General features: G+C 37.3%; 1 protein-coding gene across 10 annotated transcripts in view; it reads left to right on the plus strand.

Moving 5' to 3' along the window:
* CLIC5 (CLIC family member 5) overlaps window positions 1–17,892 on the plus strand; it is an 87,768-nt gene that overhangs the window by 50,037 nt on the left and 19,839 nt on the right. For 8 of the 10 annotated variants that reach the window (XM_034426802.3, XM_087882229.1, XM_087882228.1 and 5 more), the window contains 3 exons: window positions 9,911–10,020; window positions 10,297–10,422; window positions 11,618–11,724. In XM_034426802.3, coding sequence (XP_034282693.1) covers window positions 9,965–10,020; window positions 10,297–10,422; window positions 11,618–11,724 — 289 coding nt within the window. In that variant the 5' untranslated portion in view covers window positions 9,911–9,964. Of the gene's footprint in view, window positions 1–5,439; window positions 7,033–9,910; window positions 10,021–10,296; window positions 10,423–11,617; window positions 11,725–17,892 lie in introns of those variants that run through there. The other 2 variants (XM_034426796.3, XM_034426803.3) reach the window with 2 other exon arrangements.

The raw sequence follows: 17,892 nt of genomic DNA on the forward strand, positions 1-17,892 counted from the left end.
AATAGAAATTTCTAAACCAAGCAACAGTGAAGCCAGTGACTTTAAAAAATGTATGAATATGTGAAAAGATAGTGGAGGCGAAGTATTGGTTAATATTATCCTGAGGACAGTGACAGACCTCTGCATTGCCGTAATTCTGGGATGTGAAAAGAGCCTTAAACTGTTGGATTTGAATCATCTACTTTGGATTTTTTTTTTTTGTACTGATAAATATATTATAACTATCTTGAGTTACAAGGCAAGAGAGTTACGTTGGGGCATGCAGAAGATCTGGTTGTTACCCACTAGGATGATGGGAATCAATAATCCTGATGAAAGCCACAATTACAACTATATGGAATATAACTATAATGTCACTCGGGTGGTTGCTTTTACTTTTATATATATATGAGGATATTTACTACTGATGGGGGCAGATATGATTGAAAATTTTGAACAAACTGTTGCATCAGGAAGCTATGTTACCCTATTATGGATGATGGTCTTAATAATCCAGCGGAAAGACTTCAAAGAAGATATTATATGGACTATAAACTTAAAGTCATTGTCTTTTCTTTTCTATTTAGATATATTGGAATATATACATATATATATATATATACATACATATATATATATATATATATATATATTTAAGCAGAGTGGGTAGTGATTCAAGATATTAAGAATTGTTGTGTATGGCAATTTTGCAGGAAAGTGGGTGAATAAGCTAGTTTACAGACTGATTAGTTTAAGAAAAGGGATGTTTAAGTGATATATTTAGGGGAGCGGAGGAAATGGACAGAGTTGAATAAATGTTAAATTAGGATTTATGGGGCAGGCCGCTTTAAAATGTTATATTAATATACACAAAAGATTAAATGTTAAAGCAGGATTTACTATATATTTTTAAAGCGGAAGGTGGTTTTGAAATGTTGTAAAATAATATATAGATAAAAGTTTGAAAGAGGAGAAAAAGGGCAGATTATTGTTAAATTGGGGGTTATAAAAATATGTTAAATTAGAAGTCATCATATAATGTCATAGTAGAATCTTTTCTCTTTCTCTTTTTTCTTTTTTTTTCTTCTCTTTTTTGAAATGTATGGTTAAAAGGGGATGTTATAATATTAATAATATTTCTAGTAAGTAAAGGTCAGTATTTAGAGGAGGAAGTAAGTAATCTGTTATGAATTTGGTTTTTTGTTATGAAGAAGTCACAGGGGGTGAGGGGGGGTGAGGGGGGGTTAGGGAGGGTGAGGGGGGGAAAAAGGGGGAAAAACTTGTATTTGAAAACTTTTCCAATTAAAAAAAAAAGAAAATACACACAACCTTTGGCTAATGTAAAAAAAAAATCCCATGAAAATGTATGATATACTTTTTGTGAATAAATAATTATTTTTATGCTATCAACTCAATCCAAAGAGGAAAATCCATAAGTAGTATATATATTAGGGTTGTACAATCATTTGGAGGGGATGTAAAGAACTTTTTAGAACCTGTCATTCAGAACATTAATGTGGCTGTGAATGGACTGCAAAGGACAAATGGCTGCTGTGGCACTTGTCAAATCCACAGCAAGTTATCCTGGAAGGGTGGGGGGAAGAAGAGCAGGGACTCATACATGCAAGAATTTTCCCCCCAAAGCTTTGAATTTCATTTGCTGGAGATGTTGGGGGAATGGAAACCACAGTCTTTCTCATTTCCTATTTCTCTGCTTCACTTATGACACTGAAGTAGCCTGCTTTTATAACAGTCTACTGTTGTTCATCAAGTGTCAAAACATTCTCCACTGTTTTGACTGTACTGTAGTTGGATTGAACTGTAAATAATAAAATGATTTATCAGTATATTTTAAAAATGAAAGCTTTACTTATGCTTTCTAGGAGAAGAAAACTAGTATGAATTTCAACTCAGTGTCTCAGCAGGAAATTTCAGCAGGTGTGTATTTGTAAGGAGTGGGAGATGGTCAGAGGTGATATTCAGCAGGTTCTGACCAGTTCTGGAGAACCAGTAGCAGAAATTTTGAGTAGTTTGGAGAACCCGTAAATACCACCTCTGACTGGCCCCGCCCCCATCTATTCTGTGCCTCCTAAGTCCCAGCTGATCGGGAGGAAATGGGAATTTTGCAGTAACCTTCCCCTGGAGTGGGGTGGGAATGGTGATTTTACAGTATCCTTCCCCTGCTACGCCCACCAAGCCATGCCCACAGAACCAGTAGTAAAAAATTTTGAATCCTACCACTGGAGATGGTCCATTAACAATTGAGAACAAATGACCATTTTCTACATGTTCTGGTGCTATTTTTTGTCCTAAATTATCTCTATATCCTGCTTTTTATTTGCATGCATATTGAAAGCCTAAATCAGTGATGGCTAACCCTTTTGCCATCATGTGCCAGGAGAGGGGGCGGGGGAGTTATGCGTGCGCATGCCCACACCCATAATTCTATGTGCTTCGCCCCACACATGCATGCATGAACCCTCCCCCCCCGCTCCTGGTATGCGATGGCCCGGTAGGCCTGTTTTTCTCTCTCACCTGGCTCCAGAGCCCCTCTGGGAGTCTGGGGAGGGCAAAAATGACCTCCCCCCCCCGGAGGCCCTCCAGAGGCCAGAAACGGCCCGTTTGCCAACTTCTGGTGGGCCCAAAAGGCCCGAAAATCAGCTGGTGCACTGGAGCTGAACTCACGTGCCCACTGATATGGTTATACGTGCCACCTGTGGCACGTGTGCCATAGGTTCGCCATCACGGGCCTAAATCAATGAATGATTGCAAATTTCCAGTGTTATTTTTTCCCCTCTTTTATTTTCCTTTGAATTTAATTATATTAGCCCTCATTCTGGCCTATTATTAATTACTAATTTTCAGCACAATATAACAGTTTAGCTGTGCATCTGTCCTGATTTGACCCCCTCCAGCATGATATCTGCAATCTGAATTTCTAGATTTCATCCTGAATCTTTGGAGAAGAGGAAGCTGAACTGGCAGAATCCCTAGGAGAGATGCCATGAGGTTCAGCACTGGTCTCCTACTGCCACCTTCTGGAACTGACTCTTTAAGTATGGCAAAGACCACTTAAGGACAGTATCTCAGTTCCCAGCCCAGGCAGGTAATCAGAGCACTCAAAAGGAAGTGTCCAAATCCCAGCTGCTTTCCAGATCAGAGGCAGTATTACTTTGATTAACCAAAGAACTGAAGTACAATAAATAATAACTCCCAATTCTCAGAATCAAGCAGCAGCCATCAATCTTCCACAGTAAACTGCAAGAAAAATTCTGGAAGATTTCCCACCCATTGAATGTGTTGCACTTTTTTTTTTTTTGCAAGAATTTAGCATTCATGTTTTATCCATTCAAATGGGAGTGTAATGATTGCCTCTCCTTCCAATTTAAGAAAGTTTGGTTGTTCTGGCTTCCCTCGGATGTTGAGATTTTCTGAATTACCAATTGGGTTATATGCCTCTTCAGATAATCCTCCCTCAGTGGTGCTTCAGTTAGTCCCCCCTGGTCAGCAAGGGCTTCTAGTTCCAGGTTCCACCCCGGTTTTTGGTTGCCACGGCTGATGGTGACTCCTCTGGTTCTCTCATTCCAGCTATCTTTCTTCCCAATGCCAATTGACCAGCGGGGCTTTTTAGGATTCTGCAGGGTTACCTCATCCTCTCTGATGGGGCATACGAAACAGGCATCCAACTGGGTGGCGGTTGATGTCTCCCCCCCCACATTCGGCTTCTCTCAGTTCTCTGCTTCGTTCAGACATGGTTTGCAAGGTCCCCTCAGTAGAGCAAAGATTGCTTCTCTAGGTTGACCGTTTTGCAGATCTTGCTTTCTATAATGATTGCCTCTCCTTCCAACTTAAGAAAGTAAAATTTGAAACGTGGTCGTTCAAAAGGAACCTTTTATTAAGCAGAAGTGATAGCAACCCAGTTAAAGCAAGGTCTGAATACCCTTCGGCAAGACAAGTAGGATTAAAGCAGTAGAGATCCCTCCCTTTAAGTCAGAATGCAGATTTTAGCCAATACACAAGTGTGAAGATGCTTTCTTTCCCAGTTTCCTGAGAACCCGAACAAACATGTATTCACACTGTTATCCTTTAAAGTGAAACAACCCACATGGCTATCATAAACATTCCTCCACATTAAGAGGATCTCAGGGCTCTTTGGCGTCACGATATAGGTTGTAAAATATCTGTTGACACAGGCAATGCTATTAAATCGAATCCAAGCCTTCCCCTTCTCCCAATTGATTGGCAGTATCACTCTTAGGGATCTGACAGGGAGTGATATAGTCCTGCTCCTGTGAATGAAAGAGATTTCACCTGAATGCCTTTTCAGAAAAAAATAAGAAGAAACAATCCTTTATTTTTAGAGTTACATCTTTAAGAAAAAAATTAGAAGTTATTGCAGAGAACATTACTGAGAGCAGAGATAAAAGGGATGTACAGTAAAATAGAGGAAACAGATTTCTAACTTAATTGGTTTATATAAGGAATGAGATTAAAAGGAACCTCAATCCCAGAAAATGGCTGTTTGGAGCTATGTTAGTTTCTTTTTAGATACTTGCTCAGTGATATTTCTTATGCTGGAAAATTAATGTGGGTAATTTCCAGTTTAATCTGTACCCATCTACTCTAATCAAGCCCTACCTCCAAATCAGAGCAAGTAATCAGTTCAACTAGCAAAATTATTGGTTCATGTTTCTTAATGTAACATCTGCAAAGATAAAAAGGGGAAAAGGGCAGGTAAAAAAATAGAGAGAGAGACATGACTATTAGCAAGAATTACGTTATCTCTATGTCAAAAGCATACAGAACTTTCCAGAAACAGTACTATGAGTAATTAGGAGGACAGTGCCAAAAGGAGCAGCTTTGGTCCTTCTAATAGCAGAAGAAAGATGGAAAATGTGATCCCAGGTGACCCTTCCTCTATTCTACACTATTTAAGAAACAATTTGGTGGGTGGGAACAATGTATCCAACACTGTGCAGGTATTCCTTGATTTACAACCATTCATTTAGTGACCAGTCAAAGTTACAATGGCACTGAAAAAAGTGACTTATGATCATTTTTCACACTTACGACTATTGCAGCATCCCCATGGTCAAATGATCAAAATTCAAATGCTTGGCAACTGACATATATTTATGATGTTGCAATGTCCCAATCATGTGATCACCAGTTGTCACCTTCTGATAAGCAAACTCAATGTGGAAGCCAGATTCACTTAACAACCATGTTACAAACTTAATTCCAGTGACACAACAACACATCTAACAACTGTGGCAAGAAAGATGGTAAAATGGGATGAATTTTGGGCCCAATTATGGTCATAATGTCAAAACTGACTCTACTCCATAGTTGCACCTGCTGTCACTCTCAGTTTGCCAAACAGCAAGAGGGGAGGGTGGTGGTGGTGGTAGATGAATTCCTAAGGAGGGAGGGAAGCTCCGGAATGCAAGAGAGCTTTCTGTTGCCGGGGAGATGTTTAGACACCAAGGTCGAGTTTGAGCAGCACAGACAATCTTTTCTGAAAACAAAACTGAACTGAACTAAACCCAATTGGTGAACTATGAACTGGGTGCTCCAGAGAGGGAAAAGGGATTTTACCTATGTGGGTTTTTGTGGCAAAATCCAAGAAATGACTTTGCTTCTGCTGTACCTAGATGGCTCTTTCAATAAAGCTACTCTCTTAGTAATCTACAAGAGCTGAGAGTTTCTTTGGTGGAATGTGCCAAATGGGTCGGTTGACACATAAATCAAAGACTACCTGTATTCCTCAAACAGATGTTTGGGAGAGGTGCAGCTTTCCCTCTTCTTTACAGACTCTTTAATGCTCTTTTCTAACAACTTTAGGACAGGAATGTATCTCCAGGTGTATGCAACTAAACAATGTATATTGAAAAATGTTAGTGTGCCAATTAAAAGGGTGATCTTGTGATATTGTTTAATAGTTCAAAACAATTGGTGTTCAATGGTTGATAATTAACAGGTAATACTATCTAGACTGCCATTATGTGGCCTTTGAGACCACAATAGTGGAGATCTGCCCTCTCCCCACGAGGTTAAGAGATTTCTTCCCTGGTGCTTTCTGAGGTTGGAAAATTCCAATCTTGGAAAGTTATGAAAGGAGATGCAGAGTCCTGGATAGGATGGGAGGAGTTTTGGATCCAATCCTTGTACAGTCTCCTGCCACATCCCCCAATTAGGGCAGAAATGTGGACAGCACGAGAGTTGCTCTAAATTAATTTCTCTTTTCCTGCAAGGGGAGCTATATTTAAGGAGAGAGTAGAAAAATGCAAATATTTTTCTATCTTCATTTCCATCCCTTTGGTCTGTAGTTGACAGAGCATTGGATATATTGGCGTGCTTTGATCTTGGCATGAGCCCATGGCTGCCAATATCAAAAAAACATTTCATCGTTTACACACAGTCACCCTTACATGCAGTATGCATTTGCTTTGGCTGAATCCTCAGTTAGTAACCAAAATGGACACATCAAAGCTATTCTGACCTCTTCCAATATGTCTTTTATCAAAGAATTGGAATCATTTCAGAGCTTCAAAGGGTGCTTTTTTGGTTCTTTTCCTGTCCACTCAACATATTTCTGAACTGTCTCTCAACTCTCCATAGAAAGAAAACTTCAAGTTGGGAGCAAGGAAAGAGAAGAATGCAGTCTGGTGATCAGTAGCATCCAGCCATATAATTCACTTCAATTTAAATTTATTTTTGGTTACAGGCCAAAATTCTGTTTTAATTTTTAATTCCAGCAGCAAACTGTATAATAAAGTAGAAATGCCTAAAAGGTAAACTGGGTAATTAATTGCTTTTTAATATAGAAAGCAGTCTATCAGATTTTATGTATACTTAGAGTTTCTTTATATTTTGAACCTGTTTTGAATTTTCAAAGAATTTATCAGGTAATAGGAAAACAGAGAATTAGTTTTATAGAATAACTAGAGCAGTTTGAAGAGGTGGTATTAATTCTGGGTTACTTTATTGATTCAGGTTACTTTATTTCCGTTGCAGAATCTTGATGAAGCCTGATGAAAGTAAATGTCTATGGTGAGAACAGCAAAAATGCCATAAGCACCTTTAGGAATAAGGTGGAAACCCCCAAAATTTACAGGGGTCATAAATTCTGCTGCTATTGTTCTGCAAATTTCCATCCGGGATATGTTGCTTGACCTTTTCTAGAACCCTTAGGCCACAGTAATCTTAAGGATTAGCTAAGAATCTACAATAAGACAAATCTGTGCTTTTTTCCATGAGGAATCAAAATTTGTTGACAAGGATAACCTGGTTTAAGAATCTGTAATGCCCCAAGAACCACACCTGAATAACAGAATATTAGAGTTGGAAGGGACCAACCCCTGCTCAAGCAGGAAACCCTATACAATTTCAGACAAATGGTTGTCCAGTTTCTTTTTAAAAACCTCCAGTGTTGCTTATGAATAGTTTCCTTTATTGTTCTTCACTTGCGGACAGAATCTTGTCAGACTAACTATTTGCATAACTACAGATATACCCATGGAACATCTGGAGTAGAGCCATTTTAACCCTCTTCCTCCCGCCAAACTTTCCAAGCTTCACTGACTCTTTGCCTCTGAAAAGGAGCTTCTCCTTCCTGGAAGCCAAATTATATTCCACCACAGAATCTCTACCCACTTGAACAAATAATTTTAGCCAGTATTTCAGAATATAACTAAGGCTGTGCAATGTGTCTTGGAATCTGAAGGGGTGTTCCCAGTGGGACTCTTAGGAGCCGAAACTTTGAAAGAGTTGTGACAGTGATAGCAGCTAGTTGATTTTACACAATCAAACATATGAAATCAAACATGTGAAATCACATTTAATTATTTATTCAGATTACTAATATATAATTAGAATATCATTTTCAAATAATATTAAGTAACAATAGGCTGGAGACATTAATACTAAGTAATCAACTGAAGACAAAAGCCTTTAGTGTATAGCAAATATTTTGATGCAATCTGCAGGATTATTTAAATGTCAAATTTAATTTTTGATAAAAAGCTAAATACCCATACCATTACCATTGATTTTTAAAGTCATAATAGTGAAATTAATATTGTTTTCTTTTATCTAAACATTAAATTGTTAATAATCTTTAGTCAATTCTGTACAAATACCACCATATCAAAATAACATAAAGTATTATGTACATATGCTATACAATAATATAAGAAAAAAACAATTATAACTTGGAAAACCTAGGATCAAATATTTCAAATACAGCTTGGTCCAATTGAATGAAAAACTCTTTATGTTCTTTAAGCATATAGGATTGTTTTCTAATTCTCAAATGCTCAATGGCTTTTGTGGACCAAACTGATTTATTAAATTTTCTTAATATTTAATATCAAAACCAATTTTTTTTTGTGAAAGGAGAAAAAGTATATATACAAAAGAGACACTTCTAATAATTTTGCTTTGAACATCCAATTCTACCCTCAACTTAGATTTGTCAGTACAAAATCATACCAATAAATCAAACAAAGGGAATGCGTATTCAATTAGAAAGCTTCCGTAGAGCATGATATATCATATTTATAAGTCAAAGGGTGTGCCAGATTAAAGAATTAGGGAGAGGAGCAGTGAACCGAAAGCAGATTGGTGATATGTGGAGAAAAGAGAAAGGATGCAGCATGTGGGGAACGGGATGGTAGCCAAAAGCTGTAACCAAAAATTAACTAGCAAAGGGGCTGGTTCTCAACATCATCGCAAATCCAAAGGGCAGAAAGAAAGGCATGATCTCAGATCACAAGAGAGCTTGAATTGAGCAGGAGTAGAAATAGGAAAATCTTCCTAACAACAGTTTTATCTGCCACATTAACACTCCATATACAATAATTTATTTGTCCCAGTGAATCAGCTAATGTTTTTGTGTACTACTCCTATGTCTTTTATGATGCTTTCCCTTTTAGGAACCTTTTCCTTTGTACCATCATTCAAATATCCAGACATGGCACACTGCTTCTTCCCAGAAGAGAGGAATTCTTTGCGTGATTTTTAAGGGACTCTTTTCTCCAACTTTCCAAATTTATTCATCTATCTCTACAATATTGTTTTTGCCTTTGTTAGACTTACTTAGCTCAAGCATTCATTCAAGCATTCTCTCTCTTCATCCCATCTGGCATTTGGAGACCACTTTGAACAGCTGACGGGGAAGCCTGTCTACTCGCTCTCTATGGGTTCAGTTACCCTTTTGATCAGGTTCTTTCCCTCGTCGCTCCTATTGGGTCAGATTCCAAACACTTCTGTTTACATTTCCCGCAGCAATCAGACACCAGTTGTCAAAGGATTTTTATTTTGTTGACATTAGACAAATTAATAAATCATTCACTGCATGAGGGGAGGGCAAAACGAATGACAAAGAGGTTCTTTTCCTGTTTTCTATAGTGTTTTTTTTATTTGTCACCCCCAAATAAATAAAATGGAAAAGGAACCTGTGAACAGACAACAATAGGCCAGCTTGTAGGTAGCAACAATTACAACAGAGATACCTAACATCTTGGATTTTGTGCAAAAATGTTTTCAGTGAATGCTCTCTTTCTCTTTTCCTAAAAAGCCTAATTTCCCTTCTTCTTCTTTTTTCTTGCCTGAACTTGACTTCAAGCCTAATGTTATATCGGTTTAATAGCTGTTTATAAAATCTGATCCATTCTCTCCAAGTCTAGAGAATGCTCACTGCCAGTTTATAATACATGGGCTGGTAACGATATGTAATACCTCTGTTCTAGCCAGAGTTTTGTTTGAAAACAAAACCAAAAATGATTTATATGCTCAGAATAGAATGAATCAAAAGAACCCATGTAGTTATCCTAAAGGAATCCAGGGTTTATTTTTATTGTTAAGCCAAACTTTTTTATCTTAAAGTAATTAATTGTTTAAATCTCTGTTGATTTCCTATTATCTGTAGGCTGGCATAGATGGAGAAAGCATTGGGAACTGTCCATTCTCACAGCGTCTTTTCATGATACTTTGGCTCAAAGGGGTTGTATTCAATGTAACCACAGTTGATCTGAAAAGGTAAATGTTATCAATTAAAGTAGTACTATAAGTTTTTGACCCTCTTGGAAGAATGTTTGTAATAATATTACATTAATTTCTTCCCATCTTTATTAGGAATCTTGATTTTCTCATGTTGATAAGAAAATCTTATCCTTTTTAATTATATGGGACTTTTTAAGATAAGCTACTCAAAAAGAGACAAAGAACTGAATCATTACAAAAGAGGAATAATATGAGTAAGTAAGAGCATACATGATTAAACATATCTTAATGTATTCTTCTTGGTTTCCACAGAAAGCCTGCTGATTTACATAATTTAGCTCCTGGGACCCACCCACCATTTCTGACTTTTAACGGAGAAGTCAAGACAGATATAAACAAGATTGAGGAATTTTTGGAGGAAACTCTTTCACCTCCAAAGTAATATATATTATCTTTGTTTCTGAAATATTTTATTAGAGTTATGTTAAAATTGCCAGGCACTATATAAAAGTAAACAACAAATATACTAATAACTGTTATTTTAATTAGTTTGCCTTTCTCATAGCTTGTCTGTCAGGTTACAATTCTAAGTGTGTATCTACTTTCTCTATCCTCTGAAGTCATATTTATCTGAGTTTGAACTGATGGGCAGAAACCTTAGGCCATGAGTTCTTCTATTTTTAAAAATCTTCATCTGAAGTATCTTGTTTCGAATTAAACCACAGTTTCTGGGTTTCCAATTGGGAAATAAACTCAGATTCATCATCCAAATAAACTATATAATTAGTTCACTTCTCCAGTAGCTGAATGTCATTCAAGCGTATTAGACCCAGCATATGTAAGTATGAGTATTTATGTCATGCTGAGTTGTGGGATACTTCTTCCCCCATATATAACATGACATCACTCACCAACACTTGTATGGTCTGTAGGATAAATGCATTTGATTTCAGGGACTGCAAGTTGCAAATTTTATTCAATAGTCTTTGGTGGCAGCAAATACTAAAATCTGATTAATCTTTTAAGATTATGATTCTCAGCCCACAGGTAACTTTTTAAGAATTACAACACACTTTTCAAAATTCTATTTCCATGTAGAACTTTAATCACACATCTCTTTAAGTGCACACATACTGAGAGCCTCCCTCCACTTTTTTCTGTTGTTATACTGAAAAGGACTATTATAGCTTGGATTGATTTTCTGCAGAGGGAATTAAGCAATAGGCTACATTTACAATGAAATGAAGTGTGTACTGCCTAACTCCTCCATATCATTGAAGATCTATGGCTTGTTCTGATATAAAATTACAGTTCTTTGGTTTCTTTGACTTTAAGCATTGGTGCAATTAACCTTGTCATAAAACCCCGGCAGTGTGACTTAAAACTAGTTGGCTTCCTGTGGCACCACTCATTTTCAGCAGGGTCCTGTAAGGCTGACATGCTGAGATAAGAGGCAGTTTTAAAACAAAAATTGATCTACAGAAATGTTGCTTCATGTTCAAACAGCACTTGCCAGGAACAAAATGTGTCTTTTAATAGTCTTTTTGTGCATGTATTTGTGAAGTTTTGTTTTTTACTTTCCTGGGAACATTATTTTTTATTTTTTTAAAAAACCATCTCTCTCTATTTACAGATATCCTAAGCTTGCAGCCAAGCATCGTGAATCTAATACTGCAGGCATAGACATATTCTCCAAATTCTCTGCGTTTATCAAAAATACAAAGCAGCAGGACAATAACAGTAAGTTGTGAGAGGAGAAGCCACTGCATATGCTTCCTCTGCAGACCTATAAAATACTGTCTTTCTCAGACAGTATATTCTCTTCATGAATATACTCCATGTCAAATGTATGCATCTTGCCCCCTTTGCTTCCCTCCCCAATCCTCAGCCTCTGTTTCTCCTCCCTCACTTTTGGCAGTTCTTTAGGCATATAAAAACGGTCACTCAAATGGGCAATTTTAGTATGTGTCTGTATCCATAGTGTATTTTATAGATAGAAGAAGAAATATCATTGCCATTTGTGAAAGTGTAGTGGGCATTTATTCATTTCTCATGTTGCTTTCTTACAGTAATTTGGATGTGGATTTGATTGCTGAATGTCAAAGCTGCAGGGACTTTTCTTCCAAGTGCCAACTGTAGAATAATATTGATAGTTCAGCCACCTTTGGGTAAATATTGCTTAAATCAGAGTATGAATTGATGTTAGTGGCTCTTAAACTGTCCTGATAGGGGCAGAATGCTGCTGAGAATGAAGGATGCCATGCACACTTCCCTCGCCAATTACTTCCTCTTCCTTTTCTTGGATTGAAGGAATTTGCAGTTGCATGTTCTGCATTATTTAATATTTTATTTATATTATTTTCTAACTCTTTTCATAAAGAAATTGTGAATGTTGGCAAATTCTCAACTCAGTCTAAGCACCCCCATTTTTAGATGGTGGAAGAAGGAACATGATTCTGTTCAAATGGTAATAATATGGATATGATGGTGAATCCACATTAGGATAGTAAAATTCCTTTCACTCAGTTGAGCCCTATAGGAATTCATGTAATAGTTTCCTGGATTTTCAGTCTTTCTCTCTTTTGTTTGATTAAGTTTGCTGCCTTGAAATATACAAGTTGGAGCAGCCTGGCTAGGACTGTAAACCCAGAAGCAAACACATATCAAAGTTCCACAACTTTTAAGCATCTTGAAAGTGAAGGAATTGATTCCAGATTTTCAAGTTGTGGCAAGCTGTGTTTAAAGAAAGTGTGCATATTTATTATTTCAAGCCAGTTCAATTACAGCCAACTTGATTCCATATACCCCCAACATCACCCAAATCATTTTAATAACAGGTTTTTCTAAGGCTTGATCTTCACCACATACCATCATAGAGTCTGCTTTGACATTCTCTGTATAGTCCTAGTGCTGTAGTTGCCATAAGTATATATATATATATAAGTTGATATATATTGATATATATATATATAAGTATATATATATATATCAAATATATATATATTTGATCCAAGAACAAAGAATTCTAGGGAGATACACATGGAAGGATACTCAAAATCAAATTTTTAAAGAATCTTCTCTTTGAGAGTCAACCCTTAGAATTCTTTCTTTCTTTCTTTCTTTCTTTCTTTCTTTCTTTCTTTCTTTCTTTCTTTCTTTCTTTCTTTCTTTCTCTTGATGTAGCAGGTCAATGTAGCCTTTTAAAACACTAATAAATAGACTGAACAACTACTGTACAACTTATTCATACTTATCAGCTATATTTTAAATATTGTTTATTTGCTGCTAAGGAGGAACATATACAGTAACAAGCTCTTTCCAGTTGACTAATCCTTCTTAATGTTGTACTTACCTTGGCATGGAGAATTAGCCCTTTGATTTCATTGGAGATGGTTTTTCAATTTGCTTCTGAAATTACTTTAAAGGGTGCCCAGTGTGGGTGGCTGCATTCATTAAGGTATTTTACTGGGTTATTTTCACTGCAAACTGAACTGGAAGACCACCTGCACCGTTTCTTTCAGTGGACTTTCTAGCTGTCTGACCAGAGGAATCTTCAGGCCTGGCCTGAATTCAAATCAAGCCCCCAAAATAAAAGAACATTAAATAATTAATTGACATTGGATTAAAACTTTCTCTGTCCTCCTGCTATTCTAACAAATCTTGTGGCTACAAGATAAATGGAATAATTGTTTGCTACTATATAGAGCAAAATGAGGATGTTGGTCAAATGGTGTGGGACATGTTTCCCCATGTTGCATGAGTTTTACTCCAGTTTAGGCCTGCTGACTTGGATGTATTTACAAGATGTCTACAAATATTTAGATTCTGCTTATGCTACTTCTTTAATTAAGCAATTGTTGGAATCGCATATGGGTCTGTGTCATGACTAATTTGAAGTATGACTTGTTCAATTAGCCGCAAGATCCAGGTTCACACAACATGTTAAGTCAAAGGCAATCAATTGCATCTGTCTTAGTGCAGTGCTTGAGCCACAGTGCATGTCACAGTTATCAACTTCCTAAGCCATTTATGATAACTAGAGGTTGGGTTAACAGGCTGTAATTAGGACTGTGCTCTTCTGAGCTTCATGGAGTGGGGAATTCTACCAAATACAATTTCTTCTGTCACCACAGCTTGAGATGAAAAGAACTGGGCCTGGAGAAATTCACTATTGGAACTTTGCCAGAGTTAAGATTTGGCAACCTTGCAGAAGGAGTGTGTGCATAATGAATTAAGGTGGTCAGAATCTAAGCATTTTTATTTTCAGGAAAAGGGTTTGAGGTTTCAGTGTATGGATTTGATTTTCAGGCCTTGCAAAATACATATTTTTCTAAATTGAATCACTGAAGCACAAACATGGATATCTCTTCTCCTTCTTCCCACCCAAATATTTTTCAAGACTTGAGTTTTATTCTCTGTTAGATTCTGAGCATAGCAGAACACAGAAAAGAAAGTTTTATGAAGGTGGAACATTCAGGGTCACAGGTGCATGTCCTATGACAGGCCAGGGAGGCAAGCCACATGAAAATGGCAGCTTTCTTCCCACTGATCCCATTCAGCAAGCAGCAGAGGGAGTCAGAGGAAAATCAGATGCATGGCTTGGGGATGTTCCCAAAGCCATCAACTGTCTATCCCTTCATCCAGGCCTTCTCTCTATGGATGTTGCATAAATAGTTCCCCCTCTACTTTTCTAATGACTATTTGATTTCATACAAGATCATACATTTTTCATTGTATTATTCAATTTCATTTCTTTAATTTTGAACTGCTTTGAGATACAGGAGGGTAACAACAAAATGGCAGGCTGACACTTTTTCTAGCAAGTACACTTACACAATGATAAAGAGAAAAATATTTTGGTGGCTTCATCCACTTCCCTTTTATGCCTGACCTGCTTATGACTTGAGAATGTACAAGCTTATAGTAGACATGGAAAAATGAACAGAATTTATGCAAATCTCTCAGAAAGCTTTGTGCTGGAGAAAAGCAAGTAATCATAAACTTCTCATGTGTGGAAAGGAATTGTTTTTCAGCTTTAATTCCTCTTCTTTGGTTTATGGTTACAGTATTCTTTAGCTCTTAAATGGAAAAAATTACAAGGCCCTCTGGGGAGAGAATGAGAACATTGATAAAATTGATAATTGATGTAAGCTTCTATGAGCCAGAATGGTAAATTATAAATTAAATATATAAAATAGCCCCTGTTCCGGTAAATTAATACATAGTATCATAAATTATAAATAAGAGCCTTGGCTTAATCTTGGGCCATTAATCATAAATAAGTTTAAATCTTGGCTGTCTGTTTTCAGTTTCTTTGCTGCCTTTGAAAATATTTTTTATATTATTACCTGTGATACATTCTGTACTTAATATAAATCTAAGATCACTTATGTTGCCCCTATTGCATTTAACCAAAAGGAAGATGACTCTGAATTTATTATTATTCCTCATACTCCAAAGAAATGTATGCAGAAAGCAACCCGTATGAATGTGTGCATGTGTTATATGCAACCACAAGAAACTATGTACCAAAAAGGCAGCAAGTTTAATTAATTACTATTTAATTATATGCAGAATGAGATACCCATTTATAAAATTAATTGATCCACATGTGCACAACCAAATTTTCTCTCTACTCTTGGACACGCAAACACAGAAATGTCCACACATACTTCATCCAGCTAGCAAGCAAGCAAGAAAACAGAACAGAACAAAGATAGAAGCAGTGAAATGGCTGTTGCATTTGCAGTAGGCAAGTAAAAAAAGAGGGATGGAAATAAGGCAAGAGAAAGAGGTAACTGGGCAGGAGTGCAAAGATAAGAGAGAGAAGCCTTGTTGAAATTCCTTTCCCATTGGGACACAGGATGACTATGCTGATATAATAACAACATTGGAAACTGCGCCATTAGCTCAATTCCATTGGTACTAACTGACTCTCAAAGGTGTCATTTCTGCTCAATCCAGAAATATTGGAGATTGAATTTGGGATTATGTAAAAAAAAAAACAACTCCTGCTATAGTCCTTCCTTGACTCTTTTTGCTAGGTTTATTCCTGAGGTTTTGTCCTTTGTATCAGCTTCTCTTCTTTCTTGACAATTCACACCACTATACTGCTGTGGGCTTTCATTGCTTGCCTCAATTCACACCATTTGTTCTGATTTTTTTTTTTTTTTGCTTTCTTCTGTTTCCTGGTCTTTGCCAGTTGCATTGACCACCAGGAGGCAGATACTAGATGACTGTTTTTTTGGAAGTTTCTATATTTATCCTTAACAAATTATTAGATTTGATAACACAGTTCCTCTTAATTCCCTACCTATGAAGTTCAGGATTTCAAAGTGATTCCTTGTGTTCTCTTTAAAAATGATGGGTGTCTGCTGAAGATCGTATTGTGGAAACTGGTTGGCTTCGTTCTTCTACTTTACTTGTCTTGGAATTCATACACGAGCAGATTGTGGTCTGTTCTACAGTCAGCCTGTAGTTTTCCTTAGTAGCATGCTAAATGCAATCTGACCTGAGGGGACCCATCATCCCCCTGTATATTGTCAAGCACTTTATATTGTCTATCCTGTATGTGGTTTACAATTGTCTTCTGCTGTGCAGGATGAATTGATAGCCTTTGCTATTGCTGCTATCTCCAGCAATCTTAAATCATTGCTGTCTGATACACAGTAGGTGTCTGCTTGCTTTAGCAGGGAAGCTGAGTTGACCTTCATGCTTTGGTTGACACTGCTTGGTGTACATACTTTTGGCATACACTCCCAACATCCTTCCCATTTCTTCCTTCCTCCCAGGAAAACACCCCCCCCCCACACACACACCCTGTTCTGCCCCAGCTACGGACCCCAAAGAACGCAGCACACACAAACTCTAAACAAAGCTTATTTACTCAAAATAACTTAGTCTTTATCATTCAAAGGCTGTTAATGAACAGCCTACCAGAATTCTAAGATAAGGTAATCACAGTCTTACTAGAGTTGGCAGAAAGCCCAGAAGCAGTTTTGCAGACACGAAAGAGAGTGAACTAAAGTTGTTCTCTACAGCTTGTTGCAAGCGGCGTTCCTTCTTAAATAGGCTAAAGGAGTGGCCAATTAGCCCCAAGCCTTACTCTCGAGGAGACCTCCTGCCTTTTGGCAGCTCTGCGCGCCCGTGCATTGAGAAGAGGCTCCTCCTCTTCATCCTCTTCACTTAAAGGAGCTTCTGGAAGTTCTGAAGGCCCTGGCTGAATCCCTGCCTCTGGTACCACATCTTTCCAGCCTCCTCACTGTCTGACTCGAGTGCCAGCTGCACAGGCTGCTGGTGCAGCACCACACCAGTCTCCTCGTTGTTGGAATCGGCTACAATCTGCACAGGCCGCTGACAGGCCACAACACACCCTCATACACAGGGCACTATGGGGAAGCATAGTGGGGATATAATATTAATGATGCAATACTGAGAAATGCTGTTTAAAAAAACAAATTCTGGGTCTCTGTCAGGTAGTTTGGTATATACCTGTGACTTTCTTACATGTGTTAAAGTATGAAGGACTCACATCTACTATGGGGTTATAAAACTCCCTTTCAATGATCTGTTAATGCATTGCATATAATAAATAGTATGTTCCTTTTTAAAGATTTTTATTATTTTTTTCTTTGTACATTAAAAATAACATAAACATATAAAAAACAAGAGCCATTCAGAATCTAGTAGAAATATTTAAAAGCAATGTGGACTGCTGCTAAGACGCAAGGGGGCAGCATAGTCTAGGCCAAAGATCTAAGAAGCAATTCTATTCTCTCTGGTTGCAGTCTAGCATGTTTGGAAAAATTCTAGTTGCTTTGGAAGCCTGATTTTCAAGGTATCCCCTGTTGTTCTTTGATCATTTAAATTACACTGCACACTGTGTAAACACACAGCAGCTTAATTTGG

This window comes from Pantherophis guttatus, chromosome 1, assembly GCF_059756535.1.
Source record: "Pantherophis guttatus breed Tessera chromosome 1, ASM5975653v1, whole genome shotgun sequence".
NCBI classification, from domain to species: domain Eukaryota; kingdom Metazoa; phylum Chordata; class Lepidosauria; order Squamata; family Colubridae; genus Pantherophis; species Pantherophis guttatus.